Source organism: Lissotriton vulgaris, chromosome 1_1 (genome assembly GCF_964263255.1).
Source record: "Lissotriton vulgaris chromosome 1_1, aLisVul1.2, whole genome shotgun sequence".
Lineage (NCBI taxonomy): Eukaryota > Metazoa > Chordata > Amphibia > Caudata > Salamandridae > Lissotriton > Lissotriton vulgaris.
Genome location: NC_141685.1, coordinates 1,158,326,873 through 1,158,345,592, shown reverse-complemented (window position 1 = coordinate 1,158,345,592; position 18,720 = coordinate 1,158,326,873). Strand labels below are relative to the sequence as shown.

Here is an 18,720-nt window from a genome sequence, read left to right as displayed (position 1 = left end):
AGGGCCTCGATTTGGAGCCTCCAGGTGGTATCCTGGGTCACGGTCACCTCTATTTAAGTGTTGCCAACAATTGGAAGTGGTCAGAAACTGTGGGCACCAGGTACTCCGTCCTTGCAATTTGCCCACCCAGTGAGTCGCTACAGTGAAAAGGTTCAGCCTAGTATGAATGGCATGGTCCGAGGATTAAAATGAAAACTTGCTATCAGTAGGATGCCCCAAACTCCACACATCATGCAAGTGCATGCATGACTCTTGAAAGTGTTGTGATGTGCAAACACACGAAGCCCTGCAGTGGGTGGGACAGAACAGTCTCTGTTCACATCTAGTACACAGGAATGTGACACTACACAATGCATGAGTTCCAATGCGTGTCATTACAACGCACTTTTTACATCGCAAAATCCATTACAATGCATGTTGTTACAACGCATGTCGTTACAACACGTAATCCATTACAACAAAATTACTATTCTAACTCCGCTGGGGCGTTACTTTGGGGAATGCGTTGTAATGGATTATGCAATGTAATGACATGCGTTGTAATGGTTTTTGAGACCCTTTAGCGCCTTGAGACCCTTACGGGTGAGTAGTCGCGCTTTAACAAACTCCTGATTGATTGATTGATTGAGATGTAAAAAATGTGTTGTAATGACACGCATTGTAATGCGTGCGTTGTAAACTATGTTTTCCAGTACACAGCTATACTCACCACCCCATATTCAGGCGGCTGTGGATCTTGGAGCAGCGCCTGAGTTAGAGTGTCGAAGAAGGCTGACTGATTAAAGTTGGGGCAGAAATGCCCACCAGCTAAGTGGTCCTCCAAAATCACAAATCTGCCCTTTTTGTCAATCCTATGAAACTCTGTAATGAACGGAACAACTGGAGCTACCCAGACCAAACCCCCTTGCATAGGCCGAGGATATCAATCCATCAATCACTTGTGAAGCGCGCGCTACTTACCGGCGAGGGTCTCAAGGCGCTGAAGGGAGGGGGTGTTGCTACTGCTCGAAGAGCCAGGTCTTGAGGAGTCTTTTGAAGGTGAGCAGGTCTTGGGTTTGCCACAGGTGGGTAGGGAGGGTTTTCCAGGTCTTGGCGCGAGGAAGGAGAAGGATCTGCCACCGGAGGTCATTTGTTGGATGCAGGGGACGAAGGTGAGGGCGAGGCTTGTGGAGCTGAGCTGGCAGGTGGGGGTGTAGAAGCTGAGTCTGCTGTTCAGGTAGCCTGGTCCGGTGTTGTGGAGTGCTTTGTGTGCGTGGGTGAGGAGCTTGAAGGTGATCCTCTTGTTGATGGGGAGTCAGGGTAGATCTCTCAGGTGGGGGGTGATGTGGCTGCGATGGGGGATGTTGAGGATCAGTCGGTCGGACGCGTTTTGGATGCGTTGCAGTCGTTGTAGGGGTTTGGAAGGGACTCCTGCATAGAGTGCGTTGCCATAGTCTAGCCTGCTGCCGACGAGGGCTTGGGCCACCGTTCTTCATGTTTCGGTCGGGATCCACTTGTAGATCCTGCGGAGCATGCGGAGGGTGTTGTAGCAGAAGGAGGAGACGGCGTTGACCTGCTTGGACATGGAGAGGGAGGAGTCGAGGATGAATCCTAGGTTGCGTGCGTGGTCCGTAGGTGTCGGTGCTGCTCCCAGTGTGGTCGGCCACCAGGAGTCGTTCAGGGCAGAAGGGGTGGGGCTGAGGATAAGAACCTCTGTCTTGTCCAAGTTCAGTTTTAGACGGCTGCTCCACATCCACTCGGCCACGGCCTTCATTCCCTTGTGGAGGTTGGTTTTGGCGGTGTGTGGGTCCTTGGTGAGGGAGAGGATGAGCTGGGTGTCGTCGGCGTAGGAGATGATGTTGAGGTCGTGCTGGCGGGCTACTTGTGCGAGGGGGGCCATGTAGACGTTGAACAGGGTCGGGCTGAGGGATGATCCCTGAGGTACACCGCAGTTGATGTCCGTGGCTTCGGATTGAAAGGGTGGGAGGCGGATTCTCTGTGTTCTGCCGGAGAGGAAGGACGTGGTCCAGTCCAAGGCCTTCTCCTGGATTCCGGCTTCTTGGAGGCGTGTCTTTAGTGTGCAGTGGCAGACCATGTCGAAGGCGGCTGTCAGGTCCAGGAGGATGAGGGCTGATGTTTCGCCATTGTCTAGTTGGCGCCTGATGTCGTCTGTGGCGGCAATGAGGGCTGTCTCTGTGCTGTGATTTTGTCTGAATCCGGACTGGGACGGGTCTAAGATGTTGTTGTCCTCGAGGTGGCGGGCCAGTTGCGTGTTGATGATTGTCTCGATGACCTTTGCCGGGAAAGGGAGCAGGGAGATGGGCCGGAGGTTCTTGAGGTCCTTGGGGTCCGACTTGGGCTTCTTGAGGAGGGCGTTGATTTCGGCGTGCTTCCAGCTTTCCGGGAATGTGGCTGTCTCGAAGGAGATGTTGATAACCTTCCGTAGTTGGGGTGCGATGGTTGCGTCTGCTTTGTTAAATATGTGGTGTGGGCATGGGTCTGATGGCGATCCTGAATGGATGGAGTTCATGACCGTACGTGTCTCGTTGACGTTGGACCAGGAGGTCAGGTGGTTGGTGCCGGTGGTGTTTGCGGGGTGGAGTCTGCCGTAGTCGGGGCGGTCGTGGTCTTGAAGCTGTTGTGGATGTCAGCGATCTTGATGTGGAAGAAGGTGGCCAGTGAGTCGCACAGATCTTGTGAGGGCAGGATGTCGTTGATGTTGGTGCTGGGGTTGGAGAGTTCCTTCACTAGGCTGAAAATTCTGCCGTAGTCGGGGCGGTCGTGGTCTTGAAGCTGTTGTGGGTGTCAGTGATTTTGCTGTGGAAGAAGGTGGCCAGAGAGTCGCACAGATCTTTTGAGGGCGGGATGTCGTTGATGTTGGTGCTGGGGTTGGAGAGTTCCTTCACTCTTCGCTGAAGAGCTCTTTGCTGTCGTGTGCGTTGCTGTCCAGGCGGGCTTTGAAGGAAGATCTCATGGTTGTTCTGATGAGGTGGTGATGATGTCTGCGGGTGGCGTCCTTGTGGGCTGCGTGGCTGTCTGGTGTACGTTTGTGGAGCCATATCTTCTCCAGTTTCTGGCATGTGCGTTTGGAGGTCTGGAGCTCTTCGGTGAACCAGGTGGCTTTCTTGCTGTTGTGGCTGATGGGGGGTTTCTTGAGCGGGGCGGTAGGGTCGGTGGGTGGGTTCTGGGCAAGGTTGGAGGTCAGCTGGTCTTCGGTGACTTTGCTCCAGCAGCAGCGGGGCAGCGGTTGGGTTCAGTGGTGCGTGGTTGGTTTCTTGAAGGTGTAATGGATGCAGCGGTGGTCGGTCCAGTGGAGTCCGGTGGTGTGGTTGAAGGTGACGTGGGTGCTTGTGGAGAAGACGGGGTCAAGTGTGTGCCCTGCGGCGTGGGTGGATGTGGTGATGAGTTGTCGGAGACCGTGGTTGGCGAGGTTGTCGATCAGGGTGGCAGAGTTGGCATCGTTGTTGTTCTCGAGGTGGAAGTTCAGGTCCCCGAGGAGGACGTAGTCCATGGAGGTGAGTGCGTGGGTGCTGGCGAGGTCGGCGATGGAGTCGCTGAACTGAGCCCGGGGACCGGGGGTCTGTAGACGAGTGTTCCTCTGAGGGTGGTGTTGGGGTCGGTGTGGATCCGTAAGTGCAGGTGTTCGGCGGTGTTGAGGGTGTCGTCTGCGTGGATGTGGACCTGGAGGGTGGATTTGTGGACGATAGCTACGCCACCTCCAATTCCGTTGGTGCAATCCCTGCAGGTGATTTTGTAGACGTCCGGGATGGCTATAGTGATGTCGGGTGCCGTGGAGTCGTTCTACCAGGTCTCGGTCAGGAAGGCAACGTCTGGGGCAGAGGTGTCGAGTAGGTCCCAGAGCTCGACGGCATCTTTGCGTGCGGATATGGTGTTGAGGAGTATGCAGCGAAGGTGGTTGGGTCCAGTCCTTGGGGGTTTGGTGATTCTGTCGCAGGTGAAGTTGCATATGCAGCAGGAGAAAGGTCCATGGGTGCGTTTCAGGGCGGACTGGAAGCAGAGGTGGTCTCGGGCTGCGTTGAGTGCGAGGAGAGTGCTGGCGTTGTATCGGAGTCTGGTGTTGTGGTGGACGCAGGGTCCAGGGGTTCTGGCGCTGGGCGCGGTCCAGGCGCGGATGGGCGCGGACGGGCTTGCCTCTGGCAGGCCGGCGGTGCAGCCGCTGCGCGCAGCCGCACAGCAGCCGTCATTTAAGGCGGGGAGGGAGAGAGGAGCAGCTGGGAGGCGAGAGCTGGGCGGTGAAGGGGCGGGGCTGCAGGTGGCAGCGGCGGGAATCGGGTGAGGGTACAGAAGGAAAAAGGGGGAGAGGGGGAAATGGGCAGGACGCAAAGAATAATGGCAAGTAGACTTACAATACAAATGAGAAATGGCACACAGCAGTGGAAAATAAATAGGCAGCAGATAGTAATACGAAAACAGTAGCAAAGCAGGATAGAACTCACATCAGCGGCAGCGAGGGGGAAGGCACTGGCACAAAGGTGGAGTTGTGTGGCAGGAGGGGAGCGACCTGGCCTGCAGGCAGGGTCAGGTGTCGCTCTCACTGCCGTGCGGTGGCTGCCATTTAAGGCAGGGAGGAGCAGCTGGGAGGTGGGAGCGGGGGTTCCATATGACTGACCTCTCCACTCATACACTTTGTTCACCTTCCCTTGTGTGAGATGTGTCTCTTGTAGGATCGCGATATATGTGTGGTGACGATTAAGATAGGTGTGTAACTTAAACCATTTAGTAGGGCTAGCCATGCCTGCACATTCCATGTCAATAACTTATATTGTGGGACAGTGTCATGTTTTGGAGTGTCCATGGATTACCTTGTATGCAAGAATCAATACCGCTTCGTCACATCACCTCCACATGACCACGGTAAGGAGATTGTCCTACAGTAGCCCATTGTGCATTAGTGACCCATGTCTGCCAACACCCTTGCACCAGAATGTTGTGTATGACTCCATATACAACATAAAAATAAGAGAGAAAAAACATAACACACTCAACCCCTCCCAGGTCAGTAATATCTTGTGCCCACAGCCATCATTACTCAAACAAGTACCAACATAAATGACAGAACAAATAACCATAAAAGAGACCAAGTCCATATCAGAAACCTACATTTATCTCTATTGTTATAAATTGGAGTCAGTTTTTTATTGTGTTGTATTTTTGACGTTTTAACTGTTTTGGCAATTCTAAACATTTTACACATTTTCACTAAGTTAAGCCTGTCTGCTCTGTGCCATAGCTACCAGGGGTTGAGCTCATGTTTAAATTATTGAAACATCTGACTGGGCCAAATAGATCAGTGACTTTATTTCTTGTGGTGAACTATCAGTCACCCCAACTAATAATTCACTTTCTTACGAAAATGGTCTGATTGCTTGTCGATCTCACTTGTTGATGCTCTTATCCTACTGAAAATTAATAAACATATTTCCCCAAAAATATTACTGCTGGCCAGTTGCATATATGTTTCTTTTTCTAAAAAAAATCCAGATTAAGTTGCCTCGCATGTGCATGTTTTCATTTGCCTTTTATCTTTTATCAATATAAAACATATACTATAAAAATGTCCATCCGGGGAAGCTGCAAATGTTCAGTGATATTCTACTGTGTAGGGCTATAAAATAGAATCCCACTACAGAGAAGCAATAGTTACCAGTCTTTGGTAAAGTCATGGATATTGTGTGCACTATGTGGCCAGGCTACCACTCTGAACTTTTATCACACTTATATTCTGTAAGGTTACTGGGCAAAGGGCATGACCGCTTAGCAATTCTGAAGTCCCACTGGGTATTGTGTTCAGTAGTACTGCGCGCAGGCCATGATTAGCAGGATCCCAGGCCAACTAAGTCGAAAACCAGCTAAACACTAGGCAAAAAATCTGGGGTAACCATAGTCAGGTATCTACCTTCCTACAGCACAGGCCATGAGTTTCGACCATGCACAGTCTCCATTTTGTTTAGCTACTAGCCATGCCCACCAGTTACTGCAAATAGTAGCACTTGGCTCGGGAAATGGGTGCAGGCCAAGTTCCTGTTGGGCGTGGCCTATTTTGGATGAATGGCCTCACTGAAGCGCCTGGGGAAGTGAATTAGGAAGGTCTATGGCACAACAGATGACCATATTTAATAAAAATATTGTTTTAAGTTTTTAAGTTCGCACACTATCGTCCAATATCTAATAGAATAATGCAATACCCATAGCTTGTACATTTTTCAGAACTTAACTTTACCCACACATAATAAATATTAATGAAGTTAATTTAGATTCAGAAAGAAAAGAATTCCAAGAGATGAAACTATTTTAGAGCTAAGTCACTCTTGCTTCTTAAACAGAAAAACTGGGCACCTTTTGAAAGTGTCAACCTCGCGACCACTACATTGATTTCTGCCCTGGAGGCAGCCTCCTTTGTGGCGCTACGAGTGGGCAGCGACTGCTTGGATCAAAGGAGTGTGAAAAGACCAACTGGTGTGGGCATAGACTGCATGGACTGAAGGAGCGGTTACCTCCAGCGGTCGAAGTGCATTTAAAAAAGTATGGGAGCTGTGATGCAGCGTGAAATGAAGGCGGAGTGAATGAGCGTGGGGTTGTGTCAAGGCGTGGCTAAAAACCCAAAATATTCTGTAACTTTTCCATCTTTCACATTCAGGTGACTGCATATAAAATAACGCACAGCTTATATGAAAATCAAATGCATGTCATGTTAATCAGTAGGAAATGCACTATCGTACATTATGAAACCTCAACTAGTTAATGCACTGTAACAGAAAGCTCTAGAAATGAATCCAGGTTGGTGCAGTGGCTTGTGTGTGTTTAGTGCTACTAGGTCCCAGTCTTCGACAGAAAGCACAGTGAACCTGTTAGCCATTATTTAAAAACGTGCACTGCAGTCGGTATAGGATAGGCTGCTACAAAATGCGCAGAAAGGTTTAAGATAAAAAAAAGTATTTCCAAATATTGATTTTAGTAATATCCAGACTGTAGGTAGTGTCATTTTTTTGAATAACTGTCTCTTAAACGCACACATCACAGCTTAGCTGGTAGCTCCCATACAATACCACTCAAAAAGAATAAATGTGTCATCGGGAAGCTTCAAGGTATGCCATCGATTAAAGGCAATACCGGCTTCAACACAGCATTTACGTTTTCACATTAACCAGTTGTGCACATTTACATTTCTTTCAGGCAAGCAGACACCCCGGCATGAAGGCTTGTTTAGCTGTCTGCCCCTCTCTTTGATTCACATCATAGGAGACTTCTTGCCGTACACTTCAGCTGAAGCATTTCAGCTGATGGAAGTAACTGTCTCTGGACGATTGTCTTTTCACAAAAATAGGAGAACGATTTACTAAAATCAAAAAAGTGAGGGTATGTCGTGCCCCTCAAACCCCCTCACTTTGACCACTGGTTACCTAAAGCTTCGGTTGAATTGCCGTCTTTCAGAGGTGACTGACTCTGCCTTTACCCAATAGATTTTTGCAAGCTGTTGGCGCGGTGGGAAAATTGGCGGTTTACTCATTTCATTTACCAGTTTCTGGCAAATTGTGTGCATGTCTCTTAGCTGCGGATATGAGAGGATATTCAGATGACGTGGCTCTGCGCTCAGCTCCAAACCCTTTTAGCTCAGTTACCTTTGACCTTCTTCCTAACCAATAAATCAACAAAGGGGGCTGCAATGTATCAACCAAGATTCATAAACTCAGATCATCTCCCAAAGAAAGACAACAAACATGCAAGTAGAGTGAACACATTTCTATAGACTCTTCACCCTTTATTATACAAAAGTATATTAAAATAAAAAGGCCTATTCATATACCCATGAGGCAGAAAAATCATTTAACATCAAAAGTGAAGATTTACATTTCTATGAGGCAGTTATTCGCATCCATGTCAAATATCAATTCCTTTTGTTAATTTATTCACTGCAGATGTAGATTCCAACTTGAAGGCACGCCAGAAGATGGTGGAGATTGAAATCAACAAAGCCGGGGATGCAGAGGTGAGTTGGCAGCATACTAGCTTATTGAGTTTTAGCCCCGGCGGGGAGTGGGGCAGATCTGAGGTGGAGAACTGGAGATCCACTAACACTAGGGCTGTAGAGCCTGAGAGCCTGATTTAGAACTCGGCAGACAGCTTACTCCCTCACAATGATGAAGGATATCCGTCCACGGAAATATAAATCACATTACATCCTATGGAATTATATTTCGGCGGATGGGATATCCGACAACATTATGACGGAGAAAGCCGGCCCGCGAACTCTAAATCAGGCTGTAGGTGTCAGAGGCGATGCTGTGGCATACGAGTGTGGAGTGTTTTAGGTTTCAAGGGCTGAAGGTGAGGAAAGACAGTAACCTTGTGGGTTTTAGAACAGAGGCAGCTCCTCCATGTGGGCGGAGGGGCATTGCCCCACTGCTTTCGTGCAGTGTGAGAAGCAGAAACATAAAACGGTTTTATGAAATACTATTTTATTTTTCTGCTTCTCGCACTGCAAGAAAGCAGAAGAAGGGTTTGGTTGGGGGGCAGGTGGGTGGGCAGTCCTGCTCGAAGGCAAGGGAGGAGTGGCTAGCCCAATGTTGTAGGCCCTGACTGTTCCAGTCATGTGCATATAGCCTACATGGGGAGAATGGCCTCTCCATAGACGCCTGTGCGGTCGGCGTCCCAGCCAATCACAACGCTGCCATTGCAGAATTGTCATTGGCTTACGGGAGGGGAGGGAGGCTGCCTGCTCCGTGTTCCTGCGGAGGCAGGAAAGCAGGAGACGGAGCTTGGAAAACGCGGGACCCGGTAAACGTATATTTTGTAATTATTATTTAACCCCCCCACACAACCACTCCCCGTATTGCACCCCAGCATCCGCGCCCACCCCCCCACCCGTGAGCCATGGCGTCCACGACTGTTTTGGGACCTAAGCGTTAGAGGTGGTGGGGCATACTGGCGTACTTGTGGGATGCAGTGTAATACAGGGTCCAAACAATTTTTAGTGAAGTCTGTTACAGGGAGAACTGTGGCTCAATGATTAGAGCGGTAGACCCTGATGCAGAGGTCTAGCCCGGGACCAGGGTTCAATTCCCCACCTCGGTGGGTCTTGGGCTCAAAATTCCACAGACCTGATAATTCTCGTCTCGGTGCCTATTCCAATCATGGAGTCCCACTCTGCAACTCTGGGCAATAGCTTGCTTAATCTCCACAACGGCCCCCACAAAGCTAAGGATGCCTGGCCTCCACCTTGGGGGTGCCCAGGAGTGGACGCCTCACAGGGAAAGCCAGGATGGGTTCCACAGCGGTATTCATACAAGCGCCTTGAGACCCTTGCGGGTGAGTAGTGCGCTATACAAGTATCAATTTACATTTTACAATTTACATTTTTACTCCATTGCCCAGCCTGTGAGGGGAACATGATGGGTATATCTATTGAAGGTGAAGGACACTTTTCAGGACAGTCTGAAGACACACACGCCACTTGCACACTCATATTTGGTAAACACTGTCTCTGCCCTTACTGGCTCCTACATGTACTTGGTGAGAAGTATCAGGAGCAGGAGGACACATGACGTTCTTTGTTTGTTATTCGCGCAAGGCCTCCAGACTACCCTATTGTTTGGTCTCTGCAGCTTCCTTAGCCTGGAGAAACTCTCTGATCAAAGGGGAAAGTAACGAACCTTGTCATGCGATGGCAAGAAATGTACAGCTTGTGAGACTACACCGTGGAACCATCCCTTTTCTCCACATGCTCCTCACCCTACCCCCTCTTTGGGAACCAATTACAAACTGGCTGTAAAAACTTCTACACCAAATCCCGTCTAGGCCTTCCAAATGGCATGGCACCAAGATTTTGGATCAGCACACACGCCAGGACTGGGTAGGGGCCTGCCAGTCGAATACACTAAGTCGTTTAATGGCTCTACATTTTCTACAGTTGTGATCAGCATTGTAGCTCGCTGTGTGAAGTGCAAAATGATCAGTTGCCAGCTCCCTAAATCCATGCGCCATCTCCCCAACCATTCTGATCCAGGCAGAATTCAAGCATTGCCATCCATAAACCAGACATATCACATGCTGGCAGACCGGTCCTGTCAATGCACCCTGTCATGCCACCAGTTTCTTGGCAGGGTTTTTTTCAGTTGTTTTACCCCTGGAAGGTTATTTGTTCTCACCTAAAGGAACAAACACGAGCATGCACATAAGCATTCCGCCATCTCATATTGAAATTCTTTTTCATTATCTTGTTGAAAATCTGCATTTTGTTAGTACAAATTATTGTTTGAACATTATCGTCCTAGATGTCTTTGGATCAGTCTTTTTGTCTTAAAGCTTTATCTTGTTTTATCTTTTCACTCATCTTCTTCCTCATCCCATTTCTTACTATTATAAGTGATAGGCTCTGCTTACTCCACTGGGCACACCTTTAAATGTTTTTTTAGGTCTCAACCTACGAAAGACTGCGCAGTCGAGCTGGCGCGACTTAATGGGATAGAGTGAGTTTCTCTAGCGAGGTTAAGCCCCGCCCCTCTTCTCCATTGGCTGGCATTCTTAACGGTGGCCAGCCATTGGAGAAGAGGTCCCAGTGACGTTCTTCTTTCTCTTTTAGACTCGTCCTTTTCAGACTGGCTGACTAGACTTCCTGCTTGCGTAAAAGGTTTCTAATCTTCTTTATGAGGCCATCTGTTTCGCCCCATAAAGAAGATAAGAAAGCTTTTACGCCACCAGTAAGTCAGGCCAAGCCAGTCTGAAAAGGACGGGGCTAAAAGCGGAAAGTTGACGTCACCCCGAGCGCTTGTTCCGAGCGCTTGTTTTAACCCTTCTTGTCACAAACAACGCTGCTGCCCGGAGAAGGAAGCCTCTTCCTGGCCCATTAGGAGTTTGTGGAGCCTTCTTGAAATGGGGTTTAAGGGATACTTGGGACCCCCTTGTCTGCCGAACCGACAGTCCTGTGTGCGGCCGCCCCCCTGCCCGTGAGATGAAGGAACGGCTGGCCCAGCACAGCTTCCATCCATGAATACAACTCCCCATGTGAGCTCACCAGGGCGTGCATTATATTAGAGAGGTCACCAGAGCGTGAATTAGTGAGCTAATCATTCAGAGCACAGCCCCTCCGAACCCCCCCACCCACCCCGAGATCACAAGTGCTCCCTCAACCGGCTAACCACAGCTCTCCTATCTGTGGAGATCACAACCCCTCAGCCCCGGCCCGTGAGATCACCCCCCCCAGCTCAGACGCACAGGCTCCCCTCTGCCGGCCCACCACAGCTCCCCTCAGAATGGTGGGCACAGCCCTACAGCTCCCCATGGTGCTGTGAGCACAGCTCCCCTCAGTGCGGCGAGCACAGCTCCCTTCAGTGCGGCGAGCACAGCTCCCTTCAGTGCGGCAAGCACAGCTCCCTTCAGTGCGGCAAGCACAGCTCCCTTCGGTACAGTGAGCACAGCTCCCCTCGGTGAGGCCACAGCGCTCCCTCCCCTCTCAGACACTCATGCTCCCTTTGCCGGCTCACCACAGCTCCCCTCGGTTCAGTGAGCACAACCCCACAGCTCTTCTTAGTGCGGGAGGCACAAACCCCTTCAGTGCAGTGAGCACAGCTCACCCTCCCCGCTCAGATACTGGAGCTCCTCTCTGTCAGGTCACTACAGCTCCCCTCAGTGCAGTGACTACAGCCCCACAGCTCCCTGCAGTGCGGTGAGCACAGCCGCACATGCAGTGAGCACAGTCCAGAAGTGCCCCCTCCCCTCTCAGACACACAGGGTCCCTTGCCGGCTCACCACCTCTCCAAAGTGCCCTCCCTGCCAGGAGAGAGCAGTGCAACGCCTGCCCTTCACCTATCACCAACTTGGCAGAGCTGCCGTAACAACGCAGGCAGTGGGGCTGCGGGGTGGAGAAACCAGCACATAGTCACATCAGGGCCACAAGAACCCCCCGCCCCACAATGCCCAGACCCGCAAATAACACACAGACACAAGTGTTAAGTTTGGGAAAATTTGCTGCAGGTTTATTACATACAACATATGTAATGATGGTGGGTTAACTTCAAGCGATCCTAGGGCAGGCCGCATTCTCGCCACCTGCCCGCCTGTTGAGCCAAACAGCACAGTGGCGAACCACCCAACTGCTGTACAATTATCATATTTATACTACACACGCCCTTTGCGGGGCGTGACTTGGCAAACCCCCGGTTGCACAGGCCCACAACCGCCCGAAGGACTACTGGGGCGCCGACACGAGTTCCTGCACCTCCCATGAGGTTACAGGTTAGGCTCTGGCACCCCTATGTGCCCGCTGAAGTACAGTGTTTGCACCTCTCTTCTTCCGGATCGCCCAGTAACTCCGCCTGCAACGAGAAAGGAACACATTAAAGCTCCCCAAGAGCCCCCCTCAATCAGACACTCTGGGTTCGAGGAAGGGCGGGAAAAGAGTGTCCCGAAGTAACTGCACGACGACGTCCGGAGCGGCAAAGAGGCCTCGCTACTGGAGCAAGGGAGTAAAGTACCCCTGGAGGCTCCTCCCAGCCGCCCCGGACGTTCGTCATAGACATGCCTACATCCTACCGAGCGAAGCCTGCCCAATGAGGAGTGGCTGGCCACAAGATGGGTGGGGGCAGCCCTCCGTGACTAGGGGCCCGCCCTCTTGATGGCCATTGCGTGGCATCGGGCAAGCACATAGCCACATCAGAGCCACAAGAACCCCCCGCCCCACAATGCCCAAACCCGCAAATAACACACAGACACAAGTGTTAAGTTTGGGAAAATTTGCTGCAGGTTTATTACATACAACATATGTAATGATGGTGGGTTAACTTACAGGCGATCCTAGGGCAGGCCGCATTCTCGCCACCTGCTCGCCTGTTGAGCCAAACAGCACAGTGGCGAACCACCCAACTGCTGTACAATTATCATATTTATACTACACACGCCCTTTGCGGGGCGTGACTTGGCAAACCCCCGGTTGCACAGGCCCACAACCGCCCGAAGGACTACTGGGGCGCCAACACGAGTTCCTGCACCTCCCATGAGGTTACAGGTTAGGCTCTGGCACCCCTATGTGCCCGCTGAAGTACAGTGTTTGCACCTCTCTTCTTCCGGATCGCCCAGTAACTCCGCCACAGCCCGTGCGGTGGTACCCGCTGCTGCACGGGCCCCCCACCACTGCTACTCTTCTTTACCTGCAACCCTTGCTCAGAAGTGCAAATAATAACTGCTTCCTGCCTTTACCATGAAACGCAGTGCGTCCAGACTGTCTCTAGGTCCCCTTATGCGTTTCCTCTTTCAGATCGAGGAGGGACAGGTCTAAACCCCACAGGCGTGAGATGAATGCCATCTGCCTATAATAAGCCCTGACATCGCCCTGCATCGTTTCATGTTTGATGAAACCCAGGCCCCTACGTTGGGAGAATCTATCATGGCACTGTAGATTCTCTTCCAGGACCTCAAAATTGCCTCACTATACTAGCGCCCCACCAAATCATCCCTGGTTCGTGAGGACATGCTACCAGGTAAACGACAAAGTGAAGCGGAGGGGCACCTACTGCTGAAGGCACTTTGAAACAAACCAAAGGCGTTCCAGCCCATGCCCTGAAACTCAACCTCACCCTTCAAACAAAGCGTCAGCGGGCTACACCCCGCTAAGTTACAAGTACTACTGTAACACAGATCTCCACATAAAGTGTGCCTATGTGACGCTTGTGCACCGGGGCATAGGAGGGATCAATACATAATAAACTATATAACTTGGACAATGTCCTGACATAGGCAAAACAGTATTGAAAAGGTATTAAAACCTGCCCACTATAGATTTAGTCTTGAAGCAGCATAGGCCACGCTACCTCAAGATAGATAGACTGCGTGGTTGACTTACGACCACCTCAAAGGGGATAGCTAGGACTGGAACCAAGAGCCCCTTTCGATCCCGGCCTGCAACATGACAAGCCCGCTGAAGTGTAGACTATCCCATGTTCATGAGGACATACCCCTGGAGACAGAAGAAGAGAAGAGGAGGCCTCCCCTGCTGATATCGCTACTTAATCTAAATCATAGGACCAGCGCAAGCCACTGGGACCCACCACACGCCTTCACACAAGCATTAGCAAACTACACCCTGTGGTGTACAACGTTTGCCGAAACTTGATACTCACAATGCAGCTGTGAACTGTGCTTTGAGTGTGCATGTGCGACTATACACAAGCAAAGTACAGTGGATCTTTCAGTGCCCAATGCTTAATTTAGTATAACTAGTGTGGTGGATTTACCTTTGATATACAGGATTGCAAAGGTAAGCAGCTGGAATCACATGTCCCCTTGAGGAAACAGAAATTTTATGTGGTCAGTGTGTCCCCCCCTCGCACCCTATCCACGTACCTATGCTCCATGTATGTCCATGTTATCGTGTAATTCCTTTTCCGTGCCTGTCACAGTAATGCCCCTGCATTTCCGTCTAATGTTAGCATGTCAGTTATTAGGCCTTTCATAAATGAAACGTTAATTCTGCACTGAGGCCTATGTTGCCAATGCATTTACATGGTACACGTTTAAATATCGAGAAGCACACGTTTTTGTGGCCCAGCCGAGCCAGACCCTGAATTATGGCTCCGAGCCTTTTCTGTCTCTGAAAGCTGCAGTTTAGGTATGCATCCCTCACCTCTCCCTCACTTCCTGCTCAGCCGAGAGGTGCCCAGCCTGGCCTGCCTGCCAAGACGGTATTTTGCCTACAGTTATCTGCTCAGCTCCGCAGAAGCACATTCCAGTCTAGTGAAAGAGGTAAACATATCCCGCCTGCAGAGCATAGGGCCTAGCCTTCCTGTCTCCATGCAAGTGATTTACCGAACCCATTGCCATAGTAGGCCCATGGCCCCACGCAATGCACGAAGAAATATATGCACACACTAGCATTTAGTGATGAACAGCCTTTTACTCGAGAGACCTTTATTTCAGACAATACATCTTCCAAACACAAGATATCAGATATGCCAAAGGTACAGGTCGTTCTGACATTCCAGACTCCAGACTCCTCTACTAGTGCTAAAGTCAGCCCCCAGCTCTTCCCAGTTACACGTCAATGTTATGTCATGACCAGTTGCGCGCACATGTAGGGTAAAGGTTTCTGCTGACCCTGCAGACCTCCTCTATGCATCCACCCACCTATGACACACCTATGACTCATCAAGTGAACGCCTATGTGCACACCTCCTTACACGCCTTCTTTTACGCCCATGTGTTCTTATCTCTCTCTTTTCACTTGCTCCGCCTGGAGTGTTCCGCCTACTCTATTCATTGCAATTGTATGGCTTACTATATATAAAGTGTTATGTGAATAAAACGTTAGATATCCCTTCCTGAACCTTAGTGGTGATGGAACCCGATTCTCAATGACTCGAGTCATTTGAATTAAAGCCCTGTTTGACTCAGATAACACTATCCTTATTCTTTATTAATGTATAGAAATTATGTCCGGGTAATTTTATTTACCACACCCTAGTATAGCCTGGAGGCAGCATAGACCATGCTACCTAAGGAAAGCTTGTCTATAGGTCGACTTACTCACAATGCAGCTGTGAACTGTGCTTTGAGTGTGCGTGTGCAACTATACACGAGCAAAGTACAGGGGCTATTTCAGATTTAGCATAACTTGTGTGGTGGATTTACATATGATATACCGATTGCCAAGGAAAGCAGCTGGAATCACCTGTCCCCTAGTATAGCTTGGAGGCAGCATAGACCAAGCTACCTAACAAAAGCTTGTCTATAGGTCGGCTTCGACCCTCGCCCACAGGCATTTAAAAGCTGAACCAAGGTGCTCCCAAATCGGAGATACCAACCTGAGGCCAACTACTCACCTTGGGAGGGGCAACAGGAATCCAAAGCTAACTAGGTGCATGCAAAAGGCTGTTCCCACGCAAGCCAGGGGCGCCCAACCACACTAACCGAGAAAGAGAAGCCGTGTGTCCAATACATGATAGGAGCCCCTCGTGCAAAGCCACCCCCCAAAATAGCGAAGACGCGAAAAAAAAAAAGGGGGGGGATAGGATACCAGATAGAACAATCAGAGTAATCTGAGTTAACATAACAGCTGTCAAATCACTTCTTGAGCAATTCCATATTGAGAGTCTTTTAGGGGGCCACACATGCAGTAATCATAGGCAATCCAGGCGCAGGCTGTGGTTGCCATGCTCCACTAGGGCTTGCAACAGAGAAACACTGCAGGCTGTAGACTCTGCCTTCCTAATTCCAAAGCCTAGGATAAACAGACAGCAGTATATGGAAGAGCGAATGGACTATTGCCCCGGGACCTTCTCTTCTCATAAATTAAGTAACCAGTGCAGGACCCAGGATTGTTCGTATAAAGACTGACTATACCTCTTGGGTAAGGCCCCCGGAGGTTGATATGCGCAAGGGGGGGATGATCCTATCAGCTTAGGGCTAGACCTAGAAATTGCTAAATATCCTAATTTAGGCATATCCTAGACGGACTTCCATACCGTCATACCTTGTCATGACAGTATGGAAAGATAGTGGCCAAAGTGGGGGGGGGCTACCAGTTTAGCAGCACAGGAGAAGGCCCAGCGGCAAATCTGCTATACGTAAGATATTCAGCTGGCAAATATAAGTTTCCACACAGCCATTAAAGAATGCACAAATGGCGCCAGCTTCAATCGGACATGCCGGAGGGCCACATGCCTAACACCTGGTGGCACGTGGACCATGAAGCCAAGCAGCGAGATTTCGCATAAGTCAAATCCGAAAACAACTTCTCACCAAGCACGCCACCCGACGCCACAACTGGACCCAAAGATTCCAGAATACCAACTACCGAAGGAAAGGCACCACGAAAACAGGCATCTCACAGTGCGCACCACCCCGACGCCAAAGCAGGACACCCTTGCTACTCAGAACTGCCCGTTACCAAGGAGGGGCACCCAGGGCAGACGCTATGCCTGATGTGTGGAGCACCAACTGAGAATGGTGGACACTATACCTGATGTGGGGGGGTGGCACCAATGTTGAGAATGGGGGGGTGAAAGGATTCTCACTACCGGGGCGAGTACTGTAACAGTGACTGAAAACCTCATAGCGACGCACTGCAACTGCTTGCGCTGCTAACCTGTGGGAGGCTGGCGCAACACACGGTCCATGATGTCCATGACCTGAGTGAAGACCCAAGGTACCATGGCTAAAAGCACCCCTTGACCCATGCAAGTGCAGACAAAAGGAGCTACCGTACCACACGTACGCAGTCGACAAACAAAGCACCTCGCACCTGCCCCTCCAGATAAGGAAGATACCCAACCTGACATGCACTCATAGGTAGCGGAAGGAGTATAAAACACGCACCTACTAGACCTCTACAAAATACCAGTTAGCGGCTAGCCCCTACTGCGGCGTAAACTGACCGCCCCGCGAAAGACAGCAGCTTTAAGATCAAAAAACATGCATAAGAAAACGCCGGTTGCAACACCAAACAACCGCATACCCTCTTGGCTATCTAGGGTTGTTAGAGCTACCGTTAGCGCCACTCAATACACGTGGTAGTGAGCTCAGCCCCCGCTGGCCCGCGTGACTATTCCAAGCAAGCTCATCGGGTATGAGAAAACAAACTAGCTCGAACATCTACTTCAAAATACAGTTATTCTCACGCTCAGCCACTGCTGCTCAACTAGTCTCCAAAAGACCAACTAGACAACAGTTAGGGGTAAACCCTTGCGTGGCCATCTAAAACCCATCATAATTAAGACACCCTATGCCTACAACCATCTTTTGAATCATCCTGACATGAAATTCCAGTCAGAGACCGGTGTAGAAGCATGACATACTGTGACCCACCGTGTGAGTAATTGGCCTAGCCCCCAATGGGCTAATAGGGAAGGAGACAAGTGCCTGGGTCTGTGACATATTACAGCGATAAACTAGAGTGATTATTAGCCCTGCTTATGAAAACCTAAACATTAGCGCGACTGCCAGACATCTCAATGTGTGCGCCGACATAGGGATCGAATCAAAGGATCCGAACTGGTAAGGAATGACTAGAGTTGTCAGAAAACCGATATCCAGGCAAAAAGTATCATGCCCGCGATTAAAGTATATAAATGCAAGTTAACAACATCCCATCCCTCTCCAGTCCAGCAAACACCACAACGTAAGTATCACCCATGAACCGCCACACTCGGTGTTCATAGAGTGGCACTTACCGAGGCTCTACACACAATGTATTACACCCACACTCCGAAACATCCTGCCCTTCTACACCACGTGCAAGTCTACAAAAGTAAGGTATGATCGGCGGCCAACCTAGGGTTTGAGCGGGGGAAGCCGTGGAGAGAAGAGCACATTGTAGGAGAGAAGGCCTAAAGGGCAGCCCTAAATGATTAACTCTCACGACCAGGAGTCTGGTCGTTCACATTCTAACAAAAGACTGAGTGTGGACTAAAGATCACAACAATACTCACCGACAGCCACAACTAGAGGCCGACCAGCGGCTAACCCAGGGCGTCCAATGGCGCGTGCCAGCACGTATTAATCTGGGCAAAGAGTGTTTCATCAACTTGGGAAAACAAATTGAATAGGATTTATTTCCCTTGGGAGTGAGCCAGAGACCCTGGGTCTAGGAGGGGTGGGGCGCATTGTGGTGCCTAAAGGAAAACATGATGTGTAAGCCACGGGTCCTATAAGGGCAGACTACGCAATCTAATCATGTGTACACTAGAGCAGCTGGGTTATGAAAGTGAATGGAAAGTTCCTAAAGAATAAAGT

General features: G+C 50.1%; 1 protein-coding gene across 1 annotated transcript in view; it reads left to right on the top strand.

The window, feature by feature from the left end:
• The window catches only part of LOC147748846 (uncharacterized), a 295,887-nt gene that overhangs the window by 239,277 nt on the left and 37,890 nt on the right, over window positions 1-18,720 (top strand). The window contains exon 8 of the mRNA XM_086964138.1: window positions 7,917-7,987. Within this exon, the coding sequence (XP_086820264.1) occupies window positions 7,917-7,987 (71 nt within the window). The remainder of the gene's footprint in view (window positions 1-7,916; window positions 7,988-18,720) is intronic.